Source organism: Notamacropus eugenii, chromosome 1, assembly GCF_028372415.1.
Source record: "Notamacropus eugenii isolate mMacEug1 chromosome 1, mMacEug1.pri_v2, whole genome shotgun sequence".
Lineage (NCBI taxonomy): Eukaryota > Metazoa > Chordata > Mammalia > Diprotodontia > Macropodidae > Notamacropus > Notamacropus eugenii.
This window is the reverse complement of record NC_092872.1, coordinates 422,563,693-422,581,251: the sequence shown is the minus strand read 5'-3', so window position 1 is coordinate 422,581,251 and position 17,559 is coordinate 422,563,693. Positions and strand designations below refer to the sequence as shown.

At 39.3% G+C, this 17,559-nt stretch overlaps 1 protein-coding gene across 5 annotated transcripts in view; it reads right to left on the bottom strand.

Moving 5' to 3' along the window:
• The window catches only part of PTPRT (protein tyrosine phosphatase receptor type T), a 1,308,680-nt gene that overhangs the window by 56,555 nt on the left and 1,234,566 nt on the right, over positions 1-17,559 (bottom strand). For all 5 annotated transcript variants that reach the window (XM_072631465.1, XM_072631466.1, XM_072631467.1 and 2 more), the window contains one exon: positions 5,134-5,210. In XM_072631465.1, the coding sequence (XP_072487566.1) occupies positions 5,134-5,210 (77 nt within the window). The remainder of the gene's footprint in view (positions 1-5,133; positions 5,211-17,559) is intronic.

Here is a 17,559-nt window from a genome sequence, read left to right as displayed (position 1 = left end):
GTTTATAGTCATATCCAACTATTTATAACCCTACTTGGGGTTTTCTTGGCAGAGATACTGGAATGGTTTGCCATTTCCTTTGCCAGATAACTTTATAGATGAGGTAATTGAGACAAACAGGGTTAAGTGACTTGCCCAGGTTCATACAGCTAAGAAGTATCTGAAGCTGGATTTGAACTCAGCTCTTCCTGACTCCAGGCAGAGTGCTCGAGGTAGAGCATTCTGTGCCACTTACTTGCCCCTTTCCCCCTTAGACTGATCTAAAATCTGCCTTTCTGCAGTACAGAGGTTAAATAACTTGCCTTGGGTCATCCACTATCATCAGAGGAGGTATTTGATCCAAGAGTCTATCACTCTTTATACTAAGTCATAATCCCCAAGTATTTTCAGAGAACCTACTATGTGGGCCAGCCTGTACCAGGCTTCATGGAAGAGAAAGAGAAGTCTAGGAGTGGAGTATTAAAATAGCCATTAATGCGTCAACATCCACTTAGAGAGAGAGCTTCCAGAAAGTGTTTCAGAGACTTGTCTTTGGCCTTTTGCTTTTCAACATTGTTGCTAATGACTTAGATGAAACATTAGATGTCATTCTTGTCAAATTTTCAAATTACATGAAGCTAGAAGAGATAATTAACAAAACAGATGAAAGAGTCAGGGTACAAAACCTGATAAAAGGATGGGCTGAATCAGATAAGATGTAACAAAAATAAATGCTAAGTTCTATATTTGGATTCAAATAAATCAACTTTCCAACTACTAAATGGTGGATGTAGGGCCAAACAATAATTCATGTATAAAATATGTGGGAATTGTTGGACATGTTGTAGAAGAAATTATTGGTAAGGTACAGTTTGGACTGGACAACCTCTGAGATCCCTTCTAGATATGAATTTCTGTGATTCTGCGATCAGTAAAATGGAGATATACAGTATCCATTTCACATCATGATTGTGGGAAAAGTGCACTGATAACTTAAAAATACTATGGAGACTGAAATTATTCTTATTAATGTAGTGGGGGGGGGGAGAGACAGAAGAATCTGACTACATTTTGAACTAGTGAATCAAAAGACAATGGTAGAGTATGACCTCATTCCTAATATCCTATGTTCTTCCCTCCCCCACCCCAGATTTATTTCACCCTGAAAAGACTTACATAAACTTATACAAAGTGAAGTGAGCTGAACCAGGAGAACATTGTACAGAATAACAGCCTTATCGTACAATGATTAACTGTGAATGACAGCTATTCTCAGCAAGTTCCAAAGGCTCATAATGGAAAATGTTATTTACATCCACAGAAAGAATTGGTGGAGTTTAAATGCACATCGAAGCACACTATTTTTCTCTTTATTTTTTTCATGTTTTTTTTTCTTTTGGTCTGTTTCTTCTTTTACAACACAACTAATATGGAAGTATATTTTACATGATATGCACAGATATAACCTATATCAAACTACCACATTAGGGAAGGGGGAGGTGAAGGAGGAAGGGTGAAAATTTGAAATTCAAAATAAAAAAATGAACATCAAAAATTGTCTTTACAACTAGGAAATTAGGAATTAATTAGGAAAATGAAATATGAGTAAAATATTTCAAAAATTGATGTCTTTGGTTTTATATCACATTCATTTCCAAACATTAGACCTTCCCTCTCCCCTGTCCATTTTGCATTCCCTTGTAACAAAGACTTCAAAGGAATAAAAAGTCCAATGAAACCAATTAATTTATTGACTATGAAAGCATATGTTTTATTTCCCACTTATATGACTTCAATTTTGTGATGACAGGAAGGAAGTTTATCTTCTCTACCCTTGTTCAGCGACAAACTTCGTCATTATAATTATTAAGCATTTAATTTTGTTAAATTATTCTTTCTATTTACATTATTGTAGTCACTATGTAAATTGTTTTCTAGGTTCTATTTAATCCACCCTGTATTGGTTCATTTAAGTGCTCTTATGCTCATCTGAATTCTTCCTATTTGCCACATCTTATGGTGCAATGATATTCTCTTGTGCAGTTAAGTGCACAGTGGATAGAGTGTTGAGCCTGGAGTCAGGATGATTCCATTTCCTGAGATCAAATCCAGCTTCAGAAACTTACGAGCTATGAGATTCTGGGCAAGTCACTTAACCTCATTTGCTTCGGTTATTCATCTGTAAAATGAACTGGAGAAAGAAATGGCAAACCACTCCAGTATCTTTGCCAAGAAAACTCCAAATGGGGTCACAAAGAGTCAGACACAACTGAAAAATGACTAAACAACAACAAATAGCAAATATTCTACTATGTTCGTGTGCCATAATTCTATTACCCTTACCCAATTGATAGACACCTACATTGTTTCTAGGTCTTGTTACCAAAAAAAAAAAAAAATGCTGCTATGAACATTTTAGCCCATGCAGAGCTTTACTTTCTCCTTTTGACCTGCTTGGGATATAAACTTAGCAGTGGGACCTCCACATCAATGGGTAGAGACAATTTTAGTGATTTTTTTTTTGTGGGCATGATTCCAAATTGCTTTCCAGAATGTTTGGCTCAATTTACAGTCCCACAAGAGTGTTTTAGCTTTCCTTTCTTCCTACAGTTCCTACTTCTCTTGACAACAAAAACATATATATTTTTCCAATAAAGGAAGATGGATTATTAACTTGGTATAAGAAAACTTCTAGCCAGAAAAGAACTTTTAATTCATTTAAATCCCACCTACACAGCACACAAATACTCTGAAAACCAGTAATAGGCCTTCCCCCATATGACTATGGGGAATGTGAAATAGGTTTGTATCCAAAATACATTTATCTCACTCTACACTCATGCATCTGTTACTTATTTGGGACCCAGATACAGTATTTATTTTTAAGCTAGTCATTTATAACAGATTCAAGTAGCCAGTGCTTTCAGTGGTATAGAAATAAAGCCAATGAACAGACGCTTCAGCCGGCAACCACAGACTCTTGAGACACAGGCATGCCTTGTAATGTCCATTCCAATTATCCAAATAGATTCATTTTAATGAAGCTTTATTATTTCTTTCCTTTTGTAGTGAATTAATGACCCATTCTTGGATGCACTGATTATATGGATAGTCAACCGGCTGTTTGGGGAGATGCTGCTTCTCCAAACAGGAATGGAAAGAGCCCTGGGCTTCAAAGACCTGTATTTGAATTAGCAGCCTACCACTTATTGGATATGTGAACTTGGACCAATCATTTCCTTTCTCCAAGACTTGTTCTTTTTATTTGAAAATTGGGGATAATAATCCCAGCCCACAGAGGTCAGAGACAACAAAATGAGAATGTGTTTGAAAGTGCTTTGTAACCCGAAAGCCCTAGGGGAAAACCTTCTCCTTACAATCCATTTTTCCTTGTACTGGGACACTTTTTTTTGAGGCAAGCAGAGTTAAGTAACTTCCCCAGGGTCACACAGCTAGTAAATGTCAAATGTCTGGGGCTGCATTTGAACTCAGGTTCCCCCAAATCCAGGGCTGCTGCTCTATCCACTGGGTCACCCAGCTGCCCCCAAGACTAATTTTTTTTTAAAACATATATCTGATAACGTCATTCCTCTGTTAAAAAAAAGAGTGCAAGGGTTCTTTCTTACCTCTAGGATAACATATAGACTCCTTTTCTGGACATTCACAGCCTTCCACAACCTACCTCTACTCTGCCTTTCCAGTCCTTTTTCATTGTCCCCCTTCCCACAATCTCAGATTCATCTAGAATAGATTAATCTTTCCAGTTCCTCCTCCCTTGAGTTCTCTTTGTCATATTATTCCTTATGCCTAGAATATTTTCTGGTTTTCTCTTTACTGTTGATCTCCTACTGACCTTTTAAAGTCCATTTCCTCCAGAAAGCCTTCCCTAAGCTCTCTTGGTTATAATGGCATTCCCATTCAGATATCACACACCACTTTGTTTGCACTTCCTCAATGCACATACCATGTACTATTGTGCACCTAAACTATAATTCATCTTGTTTTAAGACTATGAACTCCAGGAGGACAGGACCATGTCTTGGTTAAACATTGTATCATCCCCAACACTTAGTGCAGTTCTCCACACATGGGAGGTATTTAATAAATGCTTTTGGTACTATACTTATTATAAAATCCAAGATATTATTGTTATTAATCATTATTATTAATAACAATATTTATAATTAATAATCAGACTAATAAGTCGAATGACTCCCATGCCTGTCAGGGACAGGGAGAGAAAGAATGATGAACTACTCTCAAATCAAGCTAGGTTGACCCAAGTCAGAATTACCCATGGAACCTTTCTTCTCATACCCAAGCAAGTCATTTGTACTTTGCCACTTCACCTGGGAGAGCAGCTAATAGAGGGCTGGATCTGTAGTCAGGAGGACCTGAGTTCAAATCCAGCCTAGATATTTATCAGCTTATGTGACCCTGGGCAAGTCACTTAACCCTGTTTGCCTCAGTTTCCTCATCTATAAAATGAGATGGAGAAGGAAATGGCAAACCACTCCAGTCTCTTTGCCAAGACAACCCCAGATAGGGTCCAGGAGAGTTGAAAACAACTGAAGTGACTGAAAAACAACAAAAATTCCACTTGAGGGCTCTTATTAAATCCTAGCTGACTTACTGAATGTTCTAACCTCAGTTGACCCAAACCAGAAATCCTCATGAATCCTTCCTTCTTCTACCTAAGCAAAACAACATCTGCTTTGTCCCATCACCTGGGGATTCCTGTTCAATGAGAGTTGACTCATCTTATTGTCACAATCTTCAGTATGGATTATTATCCCCATTTTTCAGATGAAGAAGCTAAGACCAAGGAAGGCCTCTTTCTCTTCTATACCTGCAGTGCTTAGAGACTGAGGACACATTGGGTTATTTTTTGGTTTTGGAGATTTTGAACAGAAATATAAGTGCATGGATATGGGTTCCGAGTATGGGAATGAGAACCTAAGTTCTCAAATTCCATCACCTCAGGTCTACAGGCAATGACAGAGCTGGAGGTGAGGGAAAGGAGGTGGGTGTGTGTGAAAAAAATAGCATGCCTTGGGCAGGGAGAAGCGTGTTGTTTCTGAGCCAGAAGTTTAATGGATCTTAGGCTCCTAATATTTTTCTCATCATAGCATCTCCATGATGTAGGACACTTACATCAATGTAGTTGGCATTAATGTAGTCTGAGTGTGGGTCTCCATCCAGCATCAGCAGTCTGACTCTTGAGTGGTCATCTGAAAAGAGAAGGAGGAAGGTGAGGGAAGTTTTAGAAAAATGGACCTTCTGGAGTTAGAGTGAGAGAGGAAGGAAAATCAGACCCTGCATCTCAGGGACTGGAGTGGGGGGAATCTTTGCTAGCCTGTGGGTAGTCTCTCGTGGGTTTGGACCCAACTATTGAAATTCACTAGCCATGATTTCCCAGGCCACTCAGTTCTGGTGCCTTTATAGAAGGCCCTACAAAAGGGGGAGGGAGAGACAAAGAAAATGTGACTGAACTGCCTTCATATAGTAGGCTATCCGCAGGCTTCATTTTCATAGGATCAGAGATTTAGAACTGGAAGGGACCTTAAATGTCGTTCAATCAGCCCTCTCTTTGCCCATTTTACAGATAAGAAAACCAAGGCTCAGAGAAGTTAAGTGACTTTCCCATGATCACGTACATGATTTGAATCCAAGTCTTCCTGATTTCAAGTCTAGCACTATTCTACACTGCCTCTTTCATATTCATTTTTAAAAAATGGAGTTATTTTCTGCATTTTATCTAATTCTTTTATTTTTCCTGAATGGATCTTATAGAATTTTTTTAAAAATTCATCATGAGTTACTGTTCTTATCAATACCAAAACAACCAGGAACGAAGTCATAATAAAAATAAGTACACCAGTGACCAAAGACCATGTCAAAAGTGATCATTTCAACCAAAATGTTGGTATAAAAATAATTGCAAGCCAACTTCTTTCAAATAATACTTAATTGGGGAAAAATATCCCATCCAGTAAAAAGAAGTTGGATAGTCCCTTAGAGTTCATTATAATGGACTGTGGTTACAGCCAAAAACCCAAAGGAGAGGTTGGGGAGGGCTAGTTAGCTCCCAAACGTTCATTCTACATGAAGTTACTCCCTACTGCAACATTAGCTTTATTTTAAGGCAGTATTTCTCAAAGTGTGGTCCCAATAGTACTGGAAGACTCTTCTATGGCAAAATCCTGTATTAATTACTTTTTTGTAATATAATGAGAAGCAGTATAACAGTGGCTAGAAAACTGGTTTTAGAATCAGGAAGACCTGTTTTTGAATTCTGCCTTCCACACACACTGATTATGGCCTGGTACAATTTATTTAACTCCTCAAAGTTCTGAGCAGCCCCAGTCTAAGACTGTAGAAAACTGCAGAAAAGGTTCTGTAGAGGGAGGGCATCACCACAAGAGCTCCCTGTACTAGCGAAATCACAGACGTGTTTTAAAAAAATAAATCTCTCTCTCTCTGTATGTATATGTATATATATATATGTATATATATATATACATATACATATATATACATACACACACACACAAACATGCACATACACATATAATTTATATCAGAAAAACTTGGATTCAGATCCTGACCTTGATATTTGTTAGCTGTGTGATCTGGGACAAATCCCTGAACCTCTCTGTACTTCAAAGAATTCCTTAGGGTTTATCTGCTAAATTAAAAGTAGGCTACAATAACTGGTGCAGATCCAAGGCGTTCCCTATTATGAATAAATCAAACATCCTTTCTATATTCATGTTTTCATATTATGATAATGTTAGAACTCTGTTCCTGGCCTGAATATCTGATTGATTTGAAGACTAGGTCAAATCCAGATTGCAACCTTGGTATTTCATCCAAAGTGAGCTGTGTTTATTTCCCCATCCTTCTAGCAAGAGTTTTTCATTGAGGGCAACTGAGAGTGAATGACAGCAGGGAATGCTACAGAAGGGTTTGCCCCAATGAGATGATTCTTGGTTAAAAAAAATGTTCCAAACTCATTTTGGTCATAGCACAGTAGTAGTCTTTGCTGGGGACACAATGAAGGAAAATAAGGAAATGTGGACATGTGCACATAATTGCCATATATAAGTTACATCCAATTCATGGTGCACCCTTTTAGAACCACTGCTCTAAGGCACATAGTTAGATGTGCAACCTGAGATTCTCAGAGCTCCTTTAATTCTGTGTTGTCTGCGGATGGTGACAGTCAGAGCAATTTGAATACTTGGGATGGGGACACAGGCCAAGTATGTTATAAGGTTAAGCAAAGGACCCAAATCCAGGTTCATGCACTTCTAACATAGGTTAGATGTGAGGAAACAGATTGGTGATGAGAAGCTGTGACACCCAGATCATCAGTTACTGGGTGAGAATAAGAACCTCAGAGTTCCCTTGCTGACCTTATAACACATCAAATACAAATTCCTCCAACAATAGACCCACAGAGAGATTGTGAGCTTTCATTAAAGGACAGAATCCAATTTGAAATCCCCATTCTAGGATTTTATAAAGGGAAGGGTAGCATTATCTTCATAGTTTATTTATTACTTATGGGAGATGCTCATATTGTTTCTGTCCCTTATTTTTCTAACTTTATATAATTAGGTGGATGAAAAATTATGTTTACACACATACACATGGAGAAAGATAGGGAAGTCGACAACATGGAGGAGTTTATACGAGGCAATTTACAAAGAGCTCCAGAATGCTCATTACACGCTATCTACATTCTGCAAGCTTGAAAAGAAACTAATTTGGTGTCCCTCATTTGATATTCAAGACAAGAAGGGAAGTTGGAGAGGATCATGTGGAAGCAAAAGGCTCTCTAACATTCAGGCAACAGGAAAACAGACTGTATAAACTTGAACACTGCACTGAGAGAATGGCACATCATAGTGTGTCGCACACAGTAGGAACTTAATAAATGCCTGCTGAGAGAATGGATGAATAAGAGTTCTTCTTAGTAGAATCATGATGGCAAAGCCAGGAAAGGTCTGGTTTATTACTAGCATATCAATAGGTTGGAATTCTGCCTTTGCTGTCTATGGTCTCTGTGACCTTGGGCAAGACATTTCAACTTGAAGACCAATTTCAATTTCTTCTTCTATAAAATAACTGGTCTAGATTGGGTACACTCAAAGATTCTTTCCAGTTTATGATCCTACAAAAGCAACTGTGGAGCTGCCAGGGAAGGGGAGGCCTGAAGAGTTATTGACAGACGGCATCTCTTGGGAGAGGAATAGTTACAAGTCATACCTAGAAGAGCAAGAAGGGAATGTATTTGAGAAGATGATCATTGAGGCATGTAGATGACACGCCTGAGTAAAAGTGGCAGAACTCCTGGAGAACAGGCCTCTTCCTATGACAAATCTATTCTCCCATAACCATAGTAGATCATGTTTTTACTGTGCTTTTAAGGTTTAAAAAGCTCTTTCCTCACAACAGTCCTATTGAAGAAGTAGTAAAAGTGTTAGACTTATTTTGCGAATGAGGGAATTGAGACTCAGGGAGATTAAGCAACTTTCCCAGGGTTTTTACAGCTAGGAAGTGTCAGAGCCAGAGATTAAACCCAGAGGTTCTGTCTCTTGATTCCATTGCTTTCCACTTTCAACACTTCCAGTAGGCATTTGATATATATTCTGTGTAAATGAAATTATTTATAAATGTGACTCCCTGCAAGAGAAAATGAGGGGAGTTGGACTCACTAAGGTTCATTCTCCAAAGTCCCTCCCAGTTTTCCTAAGTCTATGGCTGTCACTCTTGGCTCAGAGAAATTCAGATCACTAAGCTCTTTTACAACTTAGTTCAAAGGAGCTGACATTGCCAGAAAAGGAGGGAAAAGTGTGAGAAAAAGTGAGCTCTGTCTGTTCCAGGCAGCCACTAGCAAGATTTACATGATATGAAGAACAAAGATTAGATCCAGACACATGGGATGTAGGAGGATATTGTTGGCAGAGCCCAGCAGAACAGGAGGGAGGAGGGATTGGAATGGGAGATGCCCAAGTCCATGAGTTGTATTGAGGAAAACACTTTGAAAACTAAGGGAAGGAGAAATGGGAACTATCTATCTTTCTCTGTCATCAAACCCATGCTGGAGGAAAGGCCTTAGAATAGATCATCAATTTATAGACAAACATAGAGTGGCTAGTTTTCTGGGGAGCGTGGAACAAATGCTCAGACTATGCTAGTGAAAAGAACATTGGATTTGGAACATTAGTCCCAGCTCAGACATGGACTAGCTGTGTGACTGTTCTGTAAATTGGGTAGATAGCTGCAAATTGAATCCTGTCCATTGTTGCCTGTACATTTCTCAGACCTGTCTCTTTCCCTCTACTCATACTGTTACCAACCTGGTTGAGACTTGTCACTTTTTACCTCAATTATAGTGATCACTTCTTACTGGTCTTCCTACCTCTGGTCTCTCTCCTGTGCAGCCCAGCTTTCACAAAGTTATCAAAATAATCTTCTTCATGCATAGGCCTAACCATGTCACATTCTTGCTCAAAAACTTTCACTGACTCCCTATTGTCCAAAGAATAAAATAGAAACTCCTCCATCTGGCGTTTCAGATCTTCCACAACTGGATTCTGATTATTCCCCTTCATACACTCTATTTTAGATACCATAGACTACTAGCTCATCCTTGAGCTCAACATATTATCTCCCAATCTCATGTATTCATAGAGTCTGTATGACATGCTTAGAATATATCCCTTTCTTGTCTCTGACTGACCAAAAATCCTTTTTTCTTCAATAGTTTATGTCAATCCAATTAAAACAAATTGTTAAGCATCTTTTATATGATGGTTACCGCAGCTTGATGCCGAAGGTACAAATTAAAGCACAGTGTCTTTCTTCAAGGAACTTACATTTTACTAAGGAAATACAAAATAAACATAGATAAGTAATTGTAAAATTTTTGTTATTGCTGTTCATTCATTTTAGTCATGTCTGACTCTCTGTAACCCCCATTTGGGATTTTCTTGGCAAATATACTGTCATGGTGTGCCATTTCTTTCTCCAGAATATTTTACAGATGAGGAAACTGAGGCAAACAGGGTTAAGTGACTTGCCCAGGGTGACATAGCTAGAAAGTGTCTAAAGCCAGATTTGAATTCAGGAAGATGAGTCTTCCTGACTCCAGGGCTAGCATTCTATGTACTGTGCCATCTAGCTGCTGACTAAAAAACCATTTATGAAATAAATCCAAAGACATTTTACTAATTAGTGGGGGAATCAAGAAAGGTCTCTTGCAGGAGATGGTAACTGAGCTGAGCTTTGAAAGGATATTAGGGTTCTAAAGATGGCAGAGAGGAGAGAAAGGGTATTCTAGACACGTAGAACAGTCTATGAAAAGGCATGTGGGTGAGAGTCAGAATGTTGTGTTTGGGGAACAGGAATATAGAATCTGTAAGGAGGAATGGGTGCAGTCAACAGGGAAAGATAAAAGAAGAGTAAGTATGTTATGCTAGAGGAAATAAAGACTCATTGGAGCTTTTTGAGCCAAGGAATGATCTATGCTTTAGGAATATCAGCTTGACAGCTGTGTGAAGAGGAAATATAGACTGAATTCAGGGAAAACAATTAGAAGGTATCACTATTCCATCTATTCCAAGATCAGCTTGGGCTGCCTCCTCCATGGAGCCTTCTATGACTGATTCCCTCAGCTAAGATTTATTCTCTTTCCCTTCTCAAATTTCTTACGATTATTTTCTGTCTGTATCTCTCTTCTGTTCCCATCAATACTGTACCTTCTATTGTAGTTATTTGTATACAAGTTGTTTGCTGTATCCCCTCCCCCAGCAGAATGTAAGCTCTTTGAAGTCAGAGAATGAGTCAGTAGTCATCTTTGTATTTCTAGGGCCTTAAGCAGGGAAGGGACTTAACAAAAGATGGTATAGTTGAGTTGAATTGTAGAGCATCAGTTTTGGGCTTTATGCAAGGAATGACTTATTTTTAAAAATTAATTTTATTTTTTCACTTACCAAAAGTTTATTTTCTCTTCCACTCATATTGAAAATAAAAAAAGAACAAACAAAACACCCTTGGGACTAATATATACAGTCAGGCAAAACAATTTTCCACGTTGTTCATCTCTGAAAATCTATGTCTCATTTTGCACCCTGCATCTATCACCTCTTTGTTAAGAGATGGGCAAAGGAATCATTTCATATCATTTACTGTCCCAAAGTAGAATGGTTTGCCTCAGAAGATAGTGAATTTCTTGGTCAGTGGGAATTTTCAAACAGAAATTAGATGAGCATCTGCTAGGCATAGGATAGAAGGGATGTCTCTTTCAACAGGAGTTGGAACAGGTGGAATAGGTCCAGAGCCTCTGTACTTCCATAGTTATGTCAGGAAAGCATTTTTAAGCCATAAATCACAATGATTTCCCCTTTCCATAAAACACTTTCCTTTCCTATTCAACCCCCAACTTTGCTGCAAATAAAAGTTTACATAATAAATCAGCCACTCAAACATCCCTAAAGAGGGAAACACATATGAGAGAGGAACTTTAGAAGGAATAGTATTTGAACAAGATATTTGATCAGTTCCATCTTTCTGTCCGTTGGGCAATAAGGAAGATAGTATTTCTCAGAGAAAAGAGATTTGGTTCATCACAATGAATTGTGTAGCTGAAAAATCATTTCCTAGAAGTATTAGAAATGTTAATGCTCTCATCATGCAGGAACGAATTGAAAGAAGGCAAGTGATTCTATAGAGACTGCTTAGATACCTAGTGGAAGGTAAAGGTCCACACAATACCATAAATGTGAATACCACTATCATCACTATCAATCTTCCTCTTCTTCTTCCTCCTCCTCTTCTTTGTGCTTCTAAGGATAATCCAGAGAGTAACTTATAAATGTCTCTATATCATAAGATGCTTTTCATTTGTAGGCAATCACTATTGTTACATTCTATATCTTTATGTCTTATAGAAGGGATTATCAGTCATTGCCATTGACGGTGGTTTCTTTTAGAATGACTTCTCCCCAACGGAATGGGCCAGGATTCACTAGAGAGTCAAGACCTTGTCTCATTTTCTTTTTCTTTAAGATCCTGGGTGTCATGACCTAATTGTCTCCTACCAGGAAATCTGCCCTTGGAAATAAAACCTTGTGGAGAATGACCCATCATCTATCCTTAGTCCACAGAACAACTTAAAATACAATGTGACCCCAGAGTCATGGATTGGATTTGACATAGCGGGCTTTCCTCTAGGGGCAATGACTTTAGAGACCAACTTGGATTACTTCCTGAATCCTTTAGGTACTGCTCAAAACCTGTGCAGACCCCTTTCCGCCTCTTTCTCTATAGCCCCTGGCTTGGTTATCTCATCCCCTGTCTCTCATCTTTCTCTTGAGCTCCAATCTTTTATCATTACCTATTCCTTGGATATTTCCAACTGGAAGTACCATAGGCATCTCAAATTCAGGGTGTCCAAAATGGAACTCATTCTCCATTTCTTCAAAACTACCCAAATTTCCTACGTTCCTTCCTAATATTCCTAAATATCTACTATCTATAGAAGGCAGCACCATCCTCCAGTCAGCCAGGATCACAACCTAGGCAGGCATCAACCTTTGTTTTTCTTGCTACCTTACCCCTCATATCTAATCAATCAACAAATCATATCTATTCTGCCTCCACCAAAACCATGGCATCTCTTATTTCCTTTTCACTCTGATGGCTGCTATCCTAACTTAGGCCCTCATCACCTCTCACCTGCACTACAATAGAATATTATCAAAAGTGATCTCTTGTCTCCAGACTTTCCCCATTCTAACCCATCTTCTACAAAGCTTCTAAAATTATATCCCTAAAGCACAAGTCTGTAATGTTAGTTATGTTAATAAGAGTTAAAGACCTTTCCCACCCATTAATGGGCATGTTCATTAAGGGAAACTTGATTAAGGGAGATTTATTTCGTAGGAAGGTCCACACCTTTTGTTAACTTCTAATGAGACACTGGTTCTCAGGGGTCATGATGCCTCTGGCTCTGAAAAGTGTATAAATATGCTGAGGTTTTGTTTTGTTTTGGGGCTTACTCATTGGAAGTGTTTGGCTAGACAAGACTCTGGGTAGCCACTAAGGAGCCCCCTCCCCCTCCTTTGAAAACCCTGATGTTGGTGCTTCTCTCTCTGGTAGCTATGTATATATGTAATGGTCAGACAGTTGAATCTGTCTGTTGATTTGTGATGTATGTATCGTTTATGGTCAGACAGTTGGAAGCCCTATCTGTTGGTCTTTATTTCCTATGTTTGTATTTTCTCTGAAGTTCAGATTCTAGCATAACCAGCCATGTAGATTACATATGACATGCCCTCATACACTCTATATACCAGTTAAACTGGATTACTTTTTATTCTTTGCACATACCATTTGATTGTTGTTTCCATGCCTTTACACAGGCTGCCCTAATTCTTAGAATTCATTTCCTCTTCGCCACATTTTATAATTGCTAGCTTCCCTCACAGCTCAGCTTCCTCTTCCCCTAGAGGTCTCTCCTCACCCTTTTAATCATTAGCACCTTCCCTCAATATTTCTCTGCATACTTCATAGCTACCTATCAATGTACATATTGTACAACCAAATAGAATATTAGCTTCTTGAGGGCAGGGACTGTTGTGTTATTTTTTTTTAGCTCCAACACATTACATAGTATTTAGTACACAGCAAGTGCTTAATCAATGCTTGTTAAATAAACAAATCAATGATGAAATGTGGATTTTCCTTGGAGTAGGGAGAAGAGGGGAAGAGAAAGAGAAAGAGAGAGAGAGAAGAAAAGGAGAAAGAGAGAGAAAGAGAGAGAGAGAGAGAGAGAGAGAGAGAGAGAGAGAGAGAGAGAGAGAGAGCAGAATTTTTATAAACCTTGCAAATGCTTTGCCTGATTTTCCAGCTCACAAAAACTAGACTCCCACTCCCTTGACTAGGAAGCTACTCCTCAAGTTTATCCCAGACAGAACAGGTCCAGTTCATCTTCTCTTAGGGCCTGTGAAGTCTTATACACTCCTGTGCTGTGGGAATTAAGAGTCTAGTGGTAGCAGATTCTGTAAATCATCACTAAAAGCTGCCCTACAGCATCAGAGGCCCCTGGATGGAGGAATGTTTGCGAGAAGACATTCTCCAGAGATAATGTAGGGCACATGTTATCCAGCAGAGCCTAGGGCCAGATCTTGTCACATCAGATTTTTATTGGCCCACACAACTATGAAATTCTTGCTTCTTAAATCATATAAGCATAAAACCCTCTTCCTTTTTCTTCTGTCCCTTCTCTCTAAGTTCTGCTCATCTCATACTAGTTCTCTCCCCTTACCCCCCAACTCAGCTCTTTGATCACACTGCTAACAGCCATCATGTTGAGTCTATGGGAAGTGGAGTCATTTATCGTAGAGAATTTAAATATTTTACAGGTATGCAGTATATTCAATTCAGATTGTATTTCCAGAGAGCTCTTGTAATAGCTCAACAAAAACCAGTGGTCCTCTCCCTAGAAATCTCCTCTCTCCCAGATAATATGCAATCAAGATTTACTCTGAATACCATGAAAAGAGACCCATAAGAGTTATACTAAATCACAAAAGAAAAGGTGATAATGGAACATGAACCTCATGCCATTATGAAGGTAGAAGTCAACTGGAATCTTCGACTTTGGCCCAATGTCACCTATGAAATGCATCAATGCTGCATTGTCTTCTGGATGTCCCAGAACCATTTGGCCAGTCACCAGAGCCAGAAAAATCCTTACATAAACTACTTTCAATTCTTTCATTGAGGCAGCCATTCCTTACAGCACAGATTATTGAGCTGTATACTTCTCACACCTGCCTATTGGCTACTTGGGGTGTGTGGTTCCTTCGATCTCCCTTAGATTCTATTTGTCTGATCATACTGATAGGAATTACTCCTCTACCCTCAATAAAAGGGTGCTTTGGGCTCAGGAAGGGAGCACAGAAATGGGGCAGAGCAAAACTCTCTCCTCTCAGAGGTTGGGGAGTGGGTGTCCTGGTGCAAAAGGAGAAATGATAAATGAATTCCCTCTGTCCTTAGGTTTCCAGACACATCAATTACTTTATCACCTACATGACTCGCTTCATGATTTCTACACTTTTCTTTCTCTTGAATTTCCTGTTTGTTGAGAGAATCTGCCCCAGGCCGTGTTATAAACACCAAGGCAAGGAATTCATTGGTTGTTCTTTTCAATCTCTTTGTCGGTTGCTTTCCTTTCCTTCCTCTAGAAGGCCCATCATTTCCTTTTCTAAGTGCTAAATATACATCCAAAAGAAATTAGTTATTTAGTTAAAGTTTTTCTATCTTTTCATTTTTAAAGAAAAAAATGTTGCTTTCCTCCCTCTTTTTTTCTTTCCACTTATTCTTTTCTACCTTTCTTAATCTTTTCTGACCTCACCTGGACTTGATGTTGTGTCCCTGACTTCTTATTCTCACTCGCTTTCTCTGTTGCCTGAGGATTTTAATCATATTGGTTCTTTCCGACTCCTAATGTGTTTGTATTTATCACACCCAGGCAGGCTTCAGCTTTGGGGCAGAAAAATACAAGGTTTTGAACACTTTCCATTGCTCTGTTCAATTCCCTCCTCCCCCTTTATCCTGTTTAATTTCCATTCCAATACTTTTCTATTACTTTTCTTTGTCTCTTGCATTCATTCTTTACTGAACTAGGGGCCACTCTCAGTTCTTCTCCTTCTTGATGCAGAATGTAAATTCAACAGCCAAATCCTGCTGGGGCCGACCCCTAGTTTCTCCCCAAATTAGTGACTTTTTGTTTTTTTCCTGAACTCTAAGAGCTTTGCTGATAAAGGTGAAGAATGGGAGAGCAGAGATTATGTGCAAGGTAATGGTGAGGCTAGATTAGAGGGCCTGTCTGAAGCGAGATGAATGGTGTAAAGTGAAAACCCTATTTTAAACACTGCTACGGTGAGGAAATCCGGAACCTGGGAGAGATGCAGCTGAGCAGTAACAAAGGCATGATTGGGAGGAGAAACAGTAGGTGTTTAAGGCATGATCACTCCCAACTATGGCTGAGATAGACAAGAGACAAAGATCATGAAAATTAAGGAGATTGGGGGCCCTGACAAAGTTTAGGGTGGAGGAGATAGTGAATGAAGTATTGAAATTATTGGGGAGGAAGAAGGAAGACCAGCAGGTCCAAAGATAATAGCATCAAATATATGACCAGGATGGAGTGAATTTTATTTTACTTTATTTTAATTTTTTTATTTTTAATGTTCTACAATCGCTATCATAAAACCTAGATTTCTTTTCCCCCAATCTGCCCCCTACCAGCCCCCTCCCTCCCCAAGACGGAGTGAATTTTAAATGAGGAGAGGTGGTTGCTAGATGATGGAAGCAGAGGAGGGTATAATAGTGGAAGCTGAGAATAAGGTATATGGCATGTGAGAGAAGGAGCAACCAGGCTTGGAAAAGGTACTGAGAGATATGAGGACTTGAGAAAAAACTCAAGTTGCGATGAGCACCAGAACATGGAAGAAATGTGAGAGCAATGAATCTAGGATGAAGGGGAGATCGTTGAAAACAGCGGTGGGTTTTAGAGGGCACAGTAGAAAGAGAAATGAAGAGGATAGGGACTGGGGAAGGCTAGGGCTGAGCTGAACAGGGACTGAGAATGTGAGGAGATGTAACAGAGTAAAGAGGTTTCAAAAGTAGAGGAAAGAAAGATAAATGCCAGGAAAGGTAGTAGTTAGTTGTGCATGAAATACCAGCAGGAGAGGGACTAGCCTAGCTTTTACTTCTCATCCTCTTCCCTACCCCCAGATACCATGATCCTTGGCTCTATCCTGGAGTTGCTTTTACTTCAGACCCTTGCTATAGGCAGGCAGGGGTTCAGAATGTGTTGGGATGGTCATCTCTGGACTGCTGTAGAAATGAAGTGATGTGTTCTTACCAGAGGAAGAAACAGCACCCACATTGGTACCTAAAGTGAAGCACACACTATATGACTGTGCTCAAGAAGTACCTCTCTCATGCTCCACATTTTAGCCATCAGGAGTTTTTAAGAGTTAGCATTTTCTTCTCTGAAAACACAAATGCCCCTCTTATTCATACCTTAGTATGGATTATTTTGATTAGATGATAAGATCAATGAGTAAATGGGACAGCAGCACTGGAATGGTTAATATGACTGAGGAAGGGAGAAATAAGAATATGATGCAAGTTTTGTTAGGGTGGGAAACTCTGGGCATAGGGAAGGCAGCATGAGGACACTAAGCATCTAGGAAGCAGGGAGAGTAGGCACCATGTCAAGAAACGCCTTCAGGTGGTTAATCGGATGACATCTCAGACATATGTCATATCGGAGACACAGCTTTAGGTTAGGCTCTGACTCATGTAATGCTAAATGACTCACCCCTAGCCAATGGGAGGTAAGCATCTACAACACATGTGATACCCAGGGGGAGGGGAAAATGGATCCACACTGGGTTCCTTTGGTTATATTTTTATAGGCTAGAGTTCTGGGGTTAAGGAAGACTGGCATCTTCCTATCAGGAAAGTCTCCTAGGTATCCTAGCAACATAGTCA